The sequence below is a fragment of the Triturus cristatus genome, chromosome 2_2 (genome assembly GCF_964204655.1).
Source record: "Triturus cristatus chromosome 2_2, aTriCri1.1, whole genome shotgun sequence".
Taxonomy (NCBI): Eukaryota; Metazoa; Chordata; class Amphibia; order Caudata; family Salamandridae; genus Triturus; species Triturus cristatus.
The window spans coordinates 1,005,923,047-1,005,938,476 of NC_140582.1; the positions used below are offsets into that span (position 1 = coordinate 1,005,923,047).

General features: G+C 43.2%; 1 protein-coding gene across 2 annotated transcripts in view; it reads left to right on the forward strand.

Moving 5' to 3' along the window:
- Nucleotides 1–15,430, forward strand: part of EVC (EvC ciliary complex subunit 1) — a 719,388-nt gene that overhangs the window by 254,760 nt on the left and 449,198 nt on the right. For both annotated transcript variants that reach the window (XM_085642437.1, XM_085642438.1), the window contains exon 9: nt 8,594–8,810. In XM_085642437.1, coding sequence (XP_085498563.1) covers nt 8,594–8,810 — 217 coding nt within the window. The remainder of the gene's footprint in view (nt 1–8,593; nt 8,811–15,430) is intronic.

A 15,430-nucleotide genomic window follows, 5' to 3' on the forward strand; every position in this document is an offset into this window, starting at 1 on the left:
GTCCCTGAGACATCAAATCAGGAGACCATCCAGATAGCCCATGGAGTTACTCTAAATTCAAGTGATGCAGAGCCAGTCCTTCTCCCCCAGGCAGGGGAACAGCAGGCAGAAGGGCTGCAGAGCAAGACATGAGTCCAGCAAAGCAGCAACCACCACAGTGGCAATCATTTCACAACACTGCAGTCCTTCTTCTTGGCAGAGTCTTCACAGGTACCGAAGTGTACTGAAGCCATGTTGTCAGAGGTCCTTATACCCAGTTGTGCCTTTGAAGTGGAGAAGACTTCAAAGACATGTATTTATAGTGCACAGAGGTCCTCCCTCCCTGCCCTGGCTGCAGACACACTACAAGAGGTTATGCAGCCCTTTGTGCAGGGACAGGACACAGCCTATTCAGGTGTAGGTGAAGCTGGGTCCAGCTTCTCCCTCCCATCCTGCCAGGATGGTCCATCAAGTCACACCTAAACTCCCATTTTGTGTGGCTGTCTAGAGGGAATACACAAAGCCTATCTGTCACCCTCCCCAGACATGTATCAGAGACATGCAGCAGGCACAAATGGCTTAGGAAAGAAAATGCCTACTTTCTAAGAGAGGCATTTTAACTACTGCAATTAAAAATCCGACTTCACCATGAGTCGTGATTTTAAATTGTTATTTACTGAGACACCAAACTTGAAAAGTCCACTTCTTCACAATTAGGAATTACAATTAAAACATTTAGGGCCTCATGTAGGAAGCCAAATACCGGTCGGTAACGGCCGAAATTCGGTAAATATCCCGTTACCGACCGGTATTTAGGCATTTGCGATGTAGGTGGCAGATTTTCTGGATTCGGTATTTACCGATTCGGAAATTAAGAAATCAGTAAAATACCGATTCGGTAAATACCGAATCCAGAAATGCTATGTAGGGGGCACTCAAGTGAGTGCATCATTGGTGTCTGGATTTGTTATTTACCACCAACTACTAGTTGATGGTAAATGACGAATACCTTCCAAAAAGCATTTTTGTGCTATTTGAAAAGTGCAATGTGGCAGACATACATGCCCTTAGGGCATGTATGTGCGCCACATGTGCACACATGCACGAATCAGGGGTGCAACAGGGTGTCAATGTGACACCCTGCCACCCATGATAATGCCTCCCCTATTACCGATTCAGTATTTACCGAATCGGTAATGGTAACTGGCTTCCCATTCTTTCCTATGGGCCTCCAGGCCCATAGGAATGAATGGGAAGGGATGCATTATTACCGATTCGGTAAATACCGATTCTTAAATACCGATATTTACCGAATCGGTAATAATTACCGATTGGTTACCTACATTACATTTACCGATTCATAAATACCGAATCGGTAAAATTCAGTATTTATGAATCGGTAAATGTGATGCTATGTACATATGGCCCAAAATAAGGTAATCCCAATGATAGCCTATGGGAGAGATAGGACTTGCAGTAGCGAAAAATTAATTTGTGAGTTTTTCACTACCAGGACATGTAAAACTCACACTTTTCTGCAAATTCCATACAAGGTATTCCTTTGCTCTATCTTCTACAGACGAAGATTAGCCCTAAAGCCATCCACACATGCTCCCCTTAACATTATATCACTGAATGTTAATGGTTTGAACAGTTGCAGCAAAGAATCTTGACTTACTAAAAACATAACCATGCTGATGTTGCTGTGATACAGTAAACTCACCTATTTCCATCAAAAGTGGGCAAACTGAAATGGAACTAGGGGGGGAAGTAATTCACAGCTGCTGCACTGGCCCAAAGGAGAATCACCAAACACAATTCACTAACACCACCAGGAAAATCGTAGTACCATACTTATCAACAATTCCTTCTCCCACAAAGTATTCCGAACCTGGTCTGACGGGAATGGAAAAAATGCATTAGCTAAAATAAAAACACCAGGACAGACTCTGATCGTGAGTAATATTTATGCTCCTAACAATGGTAAATCCCACTTCCTGATGCACATGTCCAGGCGGCCAACTGATCCCAGGAACACCAGGGTTGTTGTTGCAACACGTTTTGTGTGACATGATCAGTGACCATGGCTTAGATGCCTGCCACCTGTTTCATCCAAAGCATTACAGGTAGGAGCTGAAGCTGAAGGACTTTTATTTAGAACGTTTTGTGAAGATTCGTCAACCGGCTCCAAATAGAAATCCAACTGTAATTTATGAAAATAGAGAACGTAATAACCAAAATTATGCTAAATTGTCAAAAAATCAATGAGGGTAACCAGAGATAGAACGTTTTAAAAATGTAATGGCAAAAAATGCAAAGAGCCAACGTTACTCAATAGTCGTAGACCAGGAGCTAGGTACGATTTGAGGCCAACCGTGTTGGCTCCCGGGTCGGATAAGGCAAGTGTTTTGGTCCCTTGAAAGTCTGAAGTCAAAAAGTTCAAACAAGTTTGTAAGTCCCACTTCAGAATGATACTTTGTAATTTTTGGGGAAGAAAAAGTCTCCTCCTATGAGTCGCAGCTGAAACTGTAGCCGCCTCTGAGGAAGTGAATGCTGGATACCTGAAACAGGCTGGTTTAGCTGACACTCAGGAGTTTTAAATATTTCGGTTTAATATTTGTAATTCGCTCCTGAGATAGGCCCTAAATACTCATTGGGCAGGGTACATAGCATTTAAAAAGGACATTTTATATTTTATGTTTTACATTTTATGGCAGTGAAAAACCTCCAAATTCTTTTCTTCACTGTGGCAAGGCTGGCGCCCTCATAGGACAGCACTGGGTTCCATTGTAACAACTCATAATGCTTAATTTCAGTTTGGGAGTAGCTGAAAAAATGGTTCAATAATTTAAAATCAAACTTAATGCTCAAATTGGATTTTAATTAAAGTTTTTGAAAATGCCACTTTTAGAAAGTTGTAAATTTCTTGCCTGAGCCAAATGTGCCTCTCTGCCAGTCTTCACTATCACCCTGGAGCTAAATGGCTCCTTGATTAGGTATGAAGCAGAACTTAATTTACTTCAAAGTATGCCTACCCTGTCACAGGCAGATTTAGCACACACCAGGGCCTGCCACACTCTATTCTCCTACTACCCTGCCAGTCACCAATTCCATGAAAAAACTGCCCCCAGGACCGGTTTGGAGTGACTACACATTATCATACCTACATCTCCAAGTAGGCACAGTGAGTTCTTCACAGAGGAAGAGAGAAACTGCCATGTTGGTTTTTAGGCAGAGAGGGGCACATGGGACGGTTTAAAGTAAAACACATAGAACATTTAGCAATAGTGGGTAGGGTCACTCTTGGTAACGTTTACCCAATTGGCCAGAGAGTTACCAGGAGTTTCCCTTACCCACAGGCTGGCACTGGATATAAATGTGGAAGCCTCAGTAGCCTCTTCAGAACACTGCTGGAGCTGTGGAAGGCAGGAGAAGGTCTGCTCCTGCTGTTTCCTGTAGGGAGAACATTAAGGACTGGTCCTGCTCCCACTTCTACCTATGACCAAGAAATTGACCTCAAGGGTGACCTCCTGTTAAGCTGTAAGGACACAAAAGCTGCAGGAAGCTCACTTTCCAGAAGAGCTCATCTGACCACTTCCAAATGGACCTGCCCCAGACCTTACTAGTGGCTTCTAATGGAGTGAGCCTTGACCATTAAGTGGTGTCCCTAAGGTTATAGGGCTCTTAAATAAGTGTCAGAGTGTCCTCCTTATGCCCAAACTGCAACAACTGTGACTGACTTCCATACATAGAGGGCTTCACAAAGAGCAACACTGATACCTGGCATGGACACCAGACTTTGCCTGCTGAGAGCTTTCCCACAGTTCTCGACAACCACACCAGGACCCCAATCTTCGGCAACCTGCTGTAATCTGACAAATCTTCGCCCACCTTTTTTTCCAGAAAACTGTTTAAGTCCAAAGTCAACTCTTTCACCAGGACCTAACTGGGCCTTGTATCTGACACACACTCCAGTAGGCTGGACTACGGGAACACATCCTATGAAGGAATCCCCAAAGCCTCCTGAAGAGACTTCATACAATACAAAACTCAGCGACAAGACTCATTATTGACCTCTTTAAATGGACTTACATCACACCACATCTGAAGAAGCTACACAGACTCCCAATCCAGAAGAGATACCAGTTCAAGATGTTGACCCATGCATACAGAGCCCCTGCACAATGAAGGACCAGCATACATCAACAAACACACGACCTTCCATCAAAATACCCCTACGATCCGCCTCCCTCCTCCTTGCAGACACCCATTGGATCCACCGAAGCAACAGCAGAGGATGCTCCCTCTCTCACCTGGCTGCCAAAGCTTGGACAACTTCCCCTGCACCTCAGAACTGCCCCATTCCTCCAGAATTCAGGAAAGGACTCCTGACCTGGCTGTTCGAATTAACAAATTACCACAAAGCAGTTAGCTATTCCGGTGCCTTGAGACACTTAAAGGTGATTTGCTACACTTTATAAATCCCTGATCGATTGATTTATTGACACTCCATAGTGCTCGGCCCCAAAACGTACCCTTGTCCTAGTTCAGTATGGCCAGTTGTCTGATGCTGGCGCTTTGTGCTTTTTGGCACTAAAATTGAATTCAAACTTCAAAAATTCATATCTGTAGTTCCCCTTATTGGATTTTTGTCAATTAAGTGTCATTTTGTTTAATAAAATATTCTCTTTTTTTTATCAATTGGATTTTTATTGTGTTGTTTTTTATTTTTTTAACTGTTTTAGTACTACTAAATGCTTTACACATTTTCTTAATGTAAGCCTGCCTGCTCTGTGCCACAGCTACCTGGGGCTGAGCTCAGGTTTAAATTACTGAAACCTTAACTGGACCTAACAAAAATAGGGCCATTATTACTAAGCCTAGGTGTAGTTCTTGAAGTTCGACTACACGCAACTCTGTGAAGTGACAACAAAAACTCAGCTGCGCTACACGCAGGGCAGGGTGGGATACAGAGATAGGGATGGGAGTCCTAGCTTGCAGTCTTATGAATATATATAAGTGTTCATTTGCGCAGCCTCATGCGGTTTCGCCTTTGGGACCAGGGGCCAAATGGGGAATGTGCTTCAGTAGTTGTTCCCTGCCGGCAATTGCAGCTAGGAAGGGTGAGAAGGTTGTTTATTCACAGACATGCGCTCAGGGTGGGTGTGTCATCTCTTGGTAGATCTTGAAAGACCTTGAGCAGAGCGTCCCACCCCTGTGAGAGGGGACGCTTTCTCAGGATCTTGACCTTCTCTAGCACAAGCATGTTGTGCTCTGCCCTAGCTCAGGCGACTACTGAGTGGAGCTATGCGGCTATCTGGGGCTAAGCATTAGATGTCAAGTGTTTAGTCACCAGGCACTTTTTCAGCACCAAGGCAAGATCTAAAAAAGGAACTGCAGGCCTAGTCTTCTGAGTGCAGAGGAAAATCCCCTGTGTGCAAGCTTCCCAGCTTTAGAGGGTGCCATTTTCAATGAGCTGGAAAAGGTATGAGGTAACCACCTGCCAATAATGATAGGGAGAGGCAGTTTCATAGCGTGTAAAGCATGTTGGCACCGAGCAAGTGGCAGGAGGCATTTGCACCAGGGGAGTACTCATTTAGTTTGGCAGGGGTGCGATAAGCCCTATATAGTAGGGAAAATTCATTGAGCTTCAACCTGTTGTCCCTAGTCACTAAAGCAGATTCCAGTCCTCTCCTTCTCCATGAAAGCTATGCCAAGGTCTTCTTCTCATTAAGCTTTCAGGCCAGACAAGGGCCCGAAGTATGCTCACCGAGGCCTTTGGTCAGTCAAAGGATGAGATGTCTACCATGGCCCATGACAGGCAGGTATTAAAGGATCACATGCTGCAGCTGTTCCTCCACATCTATGCCCACACATCTATGCCCAAGTCTGAGCATATCAACCATATAAGGACATTGTACATCAGGAAGTGACCAGCAAGTATGTTTTATTGTCTCTGTATAGTGGATAAGAGCACAGTTGCCGTCGCCTAGTGACTATAAACTGCTGCTAGCACACTCCTGTCTCGGACCCGGCTAAGGATGGGGATGGCTGGTGCATAAGGGTCGACTGAGGCCATGAGACCCAGAACTAAAGCATGGTCTATCAAGTACCTCTCCTTGCGATAGGCTCTGATCCCCAAGTAGCAGACCAATGCAACTCACAATGGAAGAGGACCCCCCCACAATCTACTATAGCCGAGGGCGCATTAGCTAGAAGCAAAAATACACAAGATTTGCAGCAATTAACATGCATTCCAGACGCTTGGTGAAACGCACCCAGGACTTGGCTATATAGGCTTGATTCACACAGCTATCCCAAAAGTAAAGCAACTTTATCATCTTCCTAGAAGGAGACAGCTTGCAAGCTGTCTGCTAGGAGGTATACCCAAAGTCCCGTCCCTTTGGTGCAATCTGATGGCAAGCGGCTCCAACGCGAGGGCAAAGATGAGGGGAAGCAGTGGGCAACTCGGTCTGATGCCGTGATAAATTGTAATGGGGTCGGGAATGAGGTGTCCATCTTCTCGGGGGGCCCTTGTAGAGCAGCCAAATCCAGCGCAACGAGCAATCTCCCAAACCAAATCTGTGCAGCACCTCAAACAAATACAGCCAATCATGGGCATCAAAGGCCATTTCGAAATCTGAGGCCTGAAAGGTCTACCAGGGATAAAACCTGATTGCAAACTTCAAGACCCAATAGAGACTGCAAAGGTTTAACCAGGTACTTCAGCCTAGGACAAAGCCCGTTTGATCCAGATGGATTTACTTTGGAAGGAGGGCGTTCAGTCAGATTCTTACCAAGAAGTTTATAATCCGTGTTTAGAATGGCAAGTCACTTGTAAGAGCAGAGATCAGCAACGGTCTTTGCCAGGCTTAGGAATGGACACAAGAAGAGCCTCTCGCAGGGGTGGGGGGCTTCACTCATCAAAGGTCAGCTTGTATAATTGGTCCAATTTCGGTATAAGGAGATCAAAGTGCACCCGGTAAAATTCCAAGGGAGAGCCATCCGGGCATCTTGCCTATTGACAATGAGAGTAGGTCTGCTTGTATCTCCTCTTGTATGATTGGAGCATCAAGTTCTAATTGCTACTCTTGAGAGATATGGGGCAGGGCAATATCATCCAACAGGAACTCAATGTCTCCACGAGAGCAGACCCACAAAGGGATATATAGTGCACAATAATGAGCAGTGAAGGCCTCCTGGATTTTGTTCAATGAAGACGTTGGGGGCATTACAGATAGAAATAATATGGCCACAGGTGTCAACCTGCCTGACCATCCCAGAGCCCTGGGTTTGTCCTGGTTGATGTGAACCTTTGGTGCGTGTGCAGCATAGTTAACACATCGCAAACTGTCAAGTAGCTCAGAGTGACAGGTACGAGCAGCACTGAGAGATTGAGTACCATCTTCAGAGCCCACAGCCTGAGTGTCAAAGTGAAGCAAGGAGCCTTCAATAGTTTGCAGCTCATCTTCAATGGTCCTCTGCACACTTCCCATTGCGTTGATGCATTGTCCCTATATTGCCACTTTAAACACCTTCCATTCCCCAGTATTGGGTAATGGTGTGTCAGTGGTTGCCTCAAAGTCATTTGCTACAGCTTCATGTTACAGGGAGCAGAAAGTAGCGTAGTCCATGAAAGAAGGGTGCATGCACCAGGTCGGCATTGGGGGAGGAAGCCCAATCAGGAGAGGATTCTTATCTGAAATCATACGGCCCAGATAAAGCATATGTGTGAACAGCATGCAAGTCAATACAGAGCAAAGAATCCGGTCGAGCCTGACATGAAGTTCATGGGGAATTGAATAGAAGGAGTAATCTTGCGCTGGAGCCAGTCCCACCGTAGCAACCGGTTTGTGAAGTGCTTTGCGATAAGTGCTGCTGGGGCTCGTGACAGGGGGAGTGGAAGGACTTGTCAAGACAAATATCTAGCACACAGTTATAGTCCGCACACAGAACCTAAAGTTCAGAAGCAATTACTTTAAGCTTGATTTTTGCTAGAACAAATAAAAAACTCTTCACTAAGAGTGTTGCCTTAGAAGGACAAACCATGACTATTTTTAATGTATATATTTAGATTACTCTTAAGAAAATATTGTAAAAAAACCTTGATGAATTAATGAGACCAGTTTTCAGATTGTGTTTTAAAATATATAAGAAATGTGGCACGTGATAATGAAGATTATATTTTTCATTAAATGGTAACTCAGAAGAGGGACACAGGTGATATGCTCTTCTGTAGCTGCATTATGAAAAATGATGCTTATCTGTTCCCAGATGTGACTATAGTCACACATTTGTAAAATGTAATGAGGGCCTGTCCTCATGGGGCATTATTTTCTTTTATTTTCTGTATTTATACTTTTTTTTTTAAAATGTTAGAATGTTGCTTTGTTGTAGCAGTACTGAATGGCATGACATGTGTCTGACACAGGAGAAGTTATATATTGTAGACCATTTTTGTATAACTCCATTGAAATTGTACTGTGGACTTTTCACTATCAGTGTTTAAGATATCTTATACCACAAGAGCTCTAAACATTCTCGGTAAGTAACTAATTATATTATAAATGGTTCTTGACTGTTTAAAATCATACTTTTCTATCACTGTATATAGGATTTTCAGGAGAAGATGATACGTTGGGAGCATATGGCAAAAGTGGTTGATTCACTAAAGGCACAAATACAGCATGAAAGTGAGTGCAGATTAAACGCAGTCTCAGCTACTCTTGAACAGTTAATCTCAACAAGACAACTCTCCGCTAGGCAAAAGGAACATCAATTAACAGAACTACTAAGGGCTTTCTGGGAGGAAGTAACACGTTATAACAATGGTAAGTACTACTATATGATTCTCCATTTCCCTCTCTTCCTCTCTTTCTAAGTCCCCGAGTTCTGTAATGGCTGCCAGCAACAATTTTCTTGTGTTGCTGGCAGCCAGTCAGAGTGCTCACTCCTGCGCAAGTCTGACTCCTGCCGGAGCAGATTGGCCTAAAGGAACACAATCTCCCTGGGCCAATCAGAACTCTCTATCTTTTTTAATTTGGGTTTGAGGGACTCTCGCGAGAGTCCCTTGAACTAGACCGTCCAGATATACAAATATATTTAAACCTTAATTTCTCAAACACTGCTGAAACTATTTACACCAAATCATCAAAAAGCACAATCTGTGTACAAAGATCTAGCTTCCTGCAAAATTTGGTGTAAATCTGTTCAGCATTTTTTGTGGTAGCATTGCCTAAAGAAGTCTATGAAACATGCATTGTGATTTTGCATTTTGGGACCTCCCTTTTTTCTTGGCCCACACTTGACAGATCACCCCACAACGTGCCATGTACAAACTAAGCAAAAAAAGAGCAATTTTTTGGACTTTTTCGTGGAGTTTTGGAAACAATGCAAAGTTAAAGCAAAACAAAATGGGCATTTGCAATGGAAACGCTGACCTAACCATAACTACCCTGTGGCGACCGCTATCTGTGCAGAGTGTAATACGCTATTTATTTCAATTGTTGCGCATCTGTGCATAGTGTAACATGCTTTTTATTTCATTTGTTGGGCATGCTTGTGCCCATGACACATGAATGGCGAAGCCACAAGTCTATCATGATGCTTTTCCCCTCCCTCAACATGTATATTAAATAACATATTATGCTTGTGCATTAGATTTATGGTTTATACCATGGTATTTTTGCATGTCTACTTGTTCTAAATAAATAAATATATTTATTCAAGATGAGAATGCAGGAGCCCAAATGTGTGCTGTTATGTAAAATCAGTGACTATTAGGAGTGTCGACTACTAGAAGGTTTCTTGCTATGTGTTAAGTCATTGGAACATCCTATCTCTGATGCAGTAAACAGTGTCTTTCTTATTTAAATGTCTCTGTGTTTTAGTAAACACAACTTTGTACTGTAGTACTACATTCGAGAATGTGTTGATTATTAGTACATTTAATTTAAATAATGGTTCTAAGTTAGAGAACCTAGATAGCAATAGTGTTTGACATAATTATCGAGGTCTAAATATTGTTTACAAAAATATTGTCCCACTTGGTATAGATTTTCCATTAGTAACTCAAACAGAATTCTATTTTTCGTAAACGATGTTTAGAACGCAATATTTATGTCAGACAGTAATCTATGATATTATGCTACTGCTCCTTAAATGACATGGGTGTTTGAGCTACATTTAAGTCTATTGCAGATTTATACACATAAATATATACATTTGCCTAAAACAACACAGTTAAAGTGCAGTTATGGTTACAAAATAAACTCCCCAAAAAACTGAAGTTTCCCAGGTATGATTAGCTACGCAAATCATAACTCGCACATCTGCCATGCAAACCGTAATTCACACACAAACTGCAATGCTTATGACCTCACCTTTTACATAAGAAATGGCTTTACAAATGACATAAGTGATCTCACTAGTGGCATGACGTATTACCTTACCATTGACGTTGTAAATTAAATGACTATGGGTGCAGCGTGATCTTTGTGCATGTGTTGTAGGTTAAGGTTTTCGTGTGCAGTCTTCTTATGTATTGTTATAAATGTGAGAGGTCTCAAGCATTGCTGCTAACCAATGCTTCATGTAGTCTTTTGCAATGCTGATTTGTCTCAGGCAACCAACCTCCCCTCTCACTAAAGTCCCGCTGCACATACATTTTGCAAGCTAAATCGAATTCTGGAATCTCAAGGCCTGTCAAAAATTGTCAAATGATACCAAACTTAGTAGCACAGCTTTTTGCCCCCCCCCCCCCTTTACATTTACCACTTCTTGTCAGATCTGCATGAAACCTGTGAATCTCTGCCCTGGCCTTTACTTGTTATACCAACAGAAAAATAATCATGTAAATCCCTTCCAAATTTTGGGCAGATTCCTCAAATAGTGCCAAAGGTATCAAAATTATTAGCATATGAACACTTTTTGTCCCCCCTCCTACTTTCATCCATTAGGGATCTGCATGAATTCTCACATTTCAGTAGTAAGTTAATCTGCCAAGTGCCTGCCATATTGCAGAACTATGAAATGGCACCAAAACTATTATAAAAGCAAAATGTTTTAACCTCCCACCCATTTTAACTGTGCCCTTCATAAGATCCCCCAACTCGCGGCAGATCTGCATGAAACCCAAGACTCCTGAACTCTGCTTAGCTTCCTAACAACCCCCTAAGGTAGTTGCAGATTCATTAAACAGCACCAAAGTTATTAGCACATGGAAATAGTTTTGCCCCGCCCCCCCACCGCTCCCCGAAGAATCAGCACAAAACGTGTCAGACTCACAGCAGACTAAACATCAATAATTTTCCCAAATATAATGTCGATTTGTCAAAGAAGGCCTCATTTATCATCAATCTGAACATTTCTTGTAATCACCCTTTTAACTGTGCTCCATCCTTAACTGATCTAAGCACAAAATATTAAGAATAAGTAAACCATGTTAAATGTCAGACACTTCAAGTTATGGTTTGTATAATTACATTCAGTATTTTTTTTTTATATCCCAGAGCAACTTTTCCTATGGAAGTTCACAAGGGTCAAGCTCTCTTTGACCAGCTAACCTTTCTACTTTCCTTTCCTCTGACAGATCTGCATGAAACTTGACATGCCACACCTAAGCCAGATTTACTCTAGAATTTTAAAGTTTTCTATAGATTTCTTAAATGGTGCCAGATATATAAACAAAACAAAAGCATTTTTTTTAGTAAAGTCAGACCTAAACAAATTTTTATATTATCTACTGGCAGTCGCCAGTAGATAGTTCTAGTTAGGACCGTGTTTCCATAGGAAATCCGCAACATTCTATTTAGAATACCTTTGGCGCCGGTTGACGAATCCTCGCTAAATTTTCAAAATAGGTGGGGCGCTCCGCTCCGCTCCTACCCTGAAAGTCTCGGGGGGGATTCGTCAAGCGGGGGCTGAGAAAAAAGGGGGGTCCCAAAACACGTTTTCCCCATGCAATTTTCCATAGGGACCTTTAGTCCAAGGTACAGCCCGAACGGCTGAACAGAATTACTTGAAATTGGGCAGAGAGGTAGTCCTCAGCTCAGGGAAGTGCCTTTTGCAGGTCTGGTGTCAATCTGTTCAGTAGTTCCTGAGAAAATCAAAAGTAAAATCATATATATATGTGGGCGGAGCCTAACCACACATCTCATCCTGAGATCTGATTGGCTGTCAGCACTTCATCCAAGAAGTGTTGGCAGCCATCTTGGGACCAATATACATGATAGCACCTCATTAAAAAGCATTGCAGTTAATAGAAGGTTTTAAGACTTTAGTTACATTATAAATCATTTGTTGATGGTACCATACTCATTTTAGGAATTGTGGTATGTTCTAAGGTGATTTCACCATGTGAAAAAGCCTTCTGCTGGGATATCATGATTGAGAGAAAAATATTTTCTCATGCTTTTCCCACAGAGGTTTGGAAGGTGATCTATAAGCTAAACTGAGAGCTTATTTTCTGTAAATTCACATTATCTTTCTCAGTCATGTGAGAATGAAGTCTGACATTCTCAGTAAAACATGTACATCCAACAAGAGCAGAGACTGTCAGTTGATTCCTTTGTGTTCTACTGCAGCTTCCCAGAGTGTTCCAAAGAACAACTAGAGCGCTAACAGTCCTACTTATGATAAACGTATGGCACACCTGAAGCCATCTTGCTTGGATTAAAGTGGTAACTCTTAAAACATTTAATTTAAAAAGGAACAAAATGAAGGGGTTCATTTTTCCATAACAAGTATGATTAGTGCTGCAGAAAGAAAAACTAGGGCACATTTTGACTTCTGAACTCCTCTTATTTCATTAAAAAATTCTGACATGCAGACTGAAACATGCACTTTCAATACCAGCAGCAGTTTTCCCTGGTGAGCAGTAGCTTTACTACAGTGATCTAATGAGCAAAAAGAGTGCTAACATTCTGAATTTATGGCAAATGTGTGACACATCTGAATGCCTTCTTGATGGAATCAAAGTAAAAAACTGAAAGTATTTCCTACTGAGGAGACTGCAGTACATGAGGAAATTAGGAAACTTAATAACAAATAAATCTCCCAAGATGGCCACCGGAGACAAAAGAGCCCAAATGTAGCCCAAAATCACCCAGATGTAGCCCAAATATAGCCCAATGACAGAAGTGTACAAAACACTTATTATGTTGTGTTGTTGCAGTGTTATATAGTGCAGACTTGTCAGGTATTGGAGTGCTTTACATGAGCATTGGTTACATCACACAAGAACAAATTCATTTTGGTTGTAGACATGGGGAGACAAAGTGATTTGACCAGAATCACAGAATGTCGAGCTGAAGCAGAAACTGCAACCTGGTTCCCCAGTTGCAAAGTCTGCAGTTCTGGAAGTAACACCACATCCTCTCCCCTAAGTGCAACATTTAATCATGTGGTCAACTGGATAAAAAAACATAAAGATAACAAATAATTTAAAAGTGCTTTGTCGCTATTTGAAAACTCAGAAAATATGTCCTTATTTTTGTCTTTTAGAGCACTAACCATAATGTTGATGCCAATAAGACCCTCTCATATATGTAATTTCTAAAGGAAATGCTCTAGGTATTACAGTTTTGATTAAATCAAGATGACGTCAGGCGTTCCACACTTTTGTAATAAATATAGAATGTTAGCAATCTAGTTGTTCATTAGGATACTGTTGAGAGGCAGAGGCCAGGGGCACGGACTCTGAAAATTGAAGGCAGGTAGGAGGGTGCAAAGGCAACAATTTAACCACACTGAGCAGGCAGGAAGGGACGTGGCAGCACAACAGACTATGGAGGGCAGTGGAAAGGGGGGCAGGGGCAACAAACCAACAATACAGAACTTGCAAGAGAGGCTGTAACAATGTAATAGACCATTGTGGGCAGAAGGAAGAGGCAATGGTAGTACAACCATACATGCCAACAGACCCGATTCAGCCAGGAAACGTCCAATGTTTTTAAGCTCAAATGGGCTTTATTTGATCTGTCTCCTGTCTACAATCTCCTCTTTTTCAATGTAACTCAAAGGGGAAAATCAATACCCCAGTTTTTTTTCAAAATCTCCCTCTTACCAAGTTCAAAATGTTCGCAAGTATGGTACATTGGATCATGGAAGGAAATGGGGTAGGGACATGGACTTGGATAACAGAGGACAGGAGGGACATGGAGAGGTGCACCAAACTGACCCTGCAGGGCAGGCATCAGGGTTTGCAGCAGCACAATACACCACACAGGGCATGCGGGACGGGAGTGCAGCACAACAATCCATAGAAAGCAAGAGGGAGGGGACTAGACCATGCACATGGACAACAGAGAACAGAGGGGCAAGAGGCAATGGTAGCCAGCTGACCATAATGGACAGACAGGAGAGAAAGCTGCAGCATAACAGACCATAAAGGGCAGGAGGGACGGATCAGGGGCATTACAATGGAACAGACAAGCCAGGAGGGAGGGAGTAGGGATCTGCACATGTAAACAGAGGGCTGGGGGCAAGAGGGCAGGGCAGGAGCAGCAAGATATCCATGGAGGTCAGGCAGGATGGGCACTAGAAGCAAGACACACCATGAAGAGCAACAGTGAGACTGTGATGGCATACACACAGACCATGGAGGGAAGGTGGGAGGGGGTCAGGGGCAGCTAACTGACCACACAGGGAAGGTGGGAGGGGCCATGGCAGCACAGAAGACCATGCATGGCAAGTGGGAGGGTTAGTGGCAGCACAATGGCTATGATGGGCAAGAAGGAGGGTGCAGGGGCATGCACAAAGGACGATGGAGGATAGAAGGGAGGGTCAGGAGATGTGCACAGACAAGAAATTTCAGGGGAAGGGGCCTCACAACAGACCGCACGGGGCAGGCAGGAGGAGCAGTTGCAGCACAACAGACCAGGGAGGGCAGAAGGGTGTGGCAGTACAATGGACCATGTAGGACAGGAGGAAGAGGATAGGGGCATGGCATGTGGACAGGCAGGGTGGAGGTGGCAGGGACAGGTTACAGTCATCTGACAATGCTAGGCAGGTGGGAGGGGAGTGGCAGCTCAACAGAACACTCAGACTAGATAGGAGTGGCAGGTCCATGGAACATGGTGGGCAAAAAGGATGGAGCAGGGGCATGCACAAAGACATCGGAGGGCAGGGGGGGAGGAGAATAGGGGCAGCAAGCTAAGCAGGAGGTCAATGATGGGGCATAGAATTGGGCAATGGAGGGCAGGAGGAGGGGACTGGTACATCATACTAAATTTAGGGCAGTGGCAGCACATCAGACCATGCATGGCAGGAGGGAGGAGGCTAGTCCATGGATTCACACAACAGAGGATAGGGAGGAGGGGGATGGGGCAGCAAGCTAACTGTTCAGAGAAGGCGGGTATTAGGAACTTTATTGTTTTTAAAACGTGTGTCTGTGCGAACTACTTAAAATATGAACAAGTATGCAGCATAATCTCACTTTTATTCAGGAAGA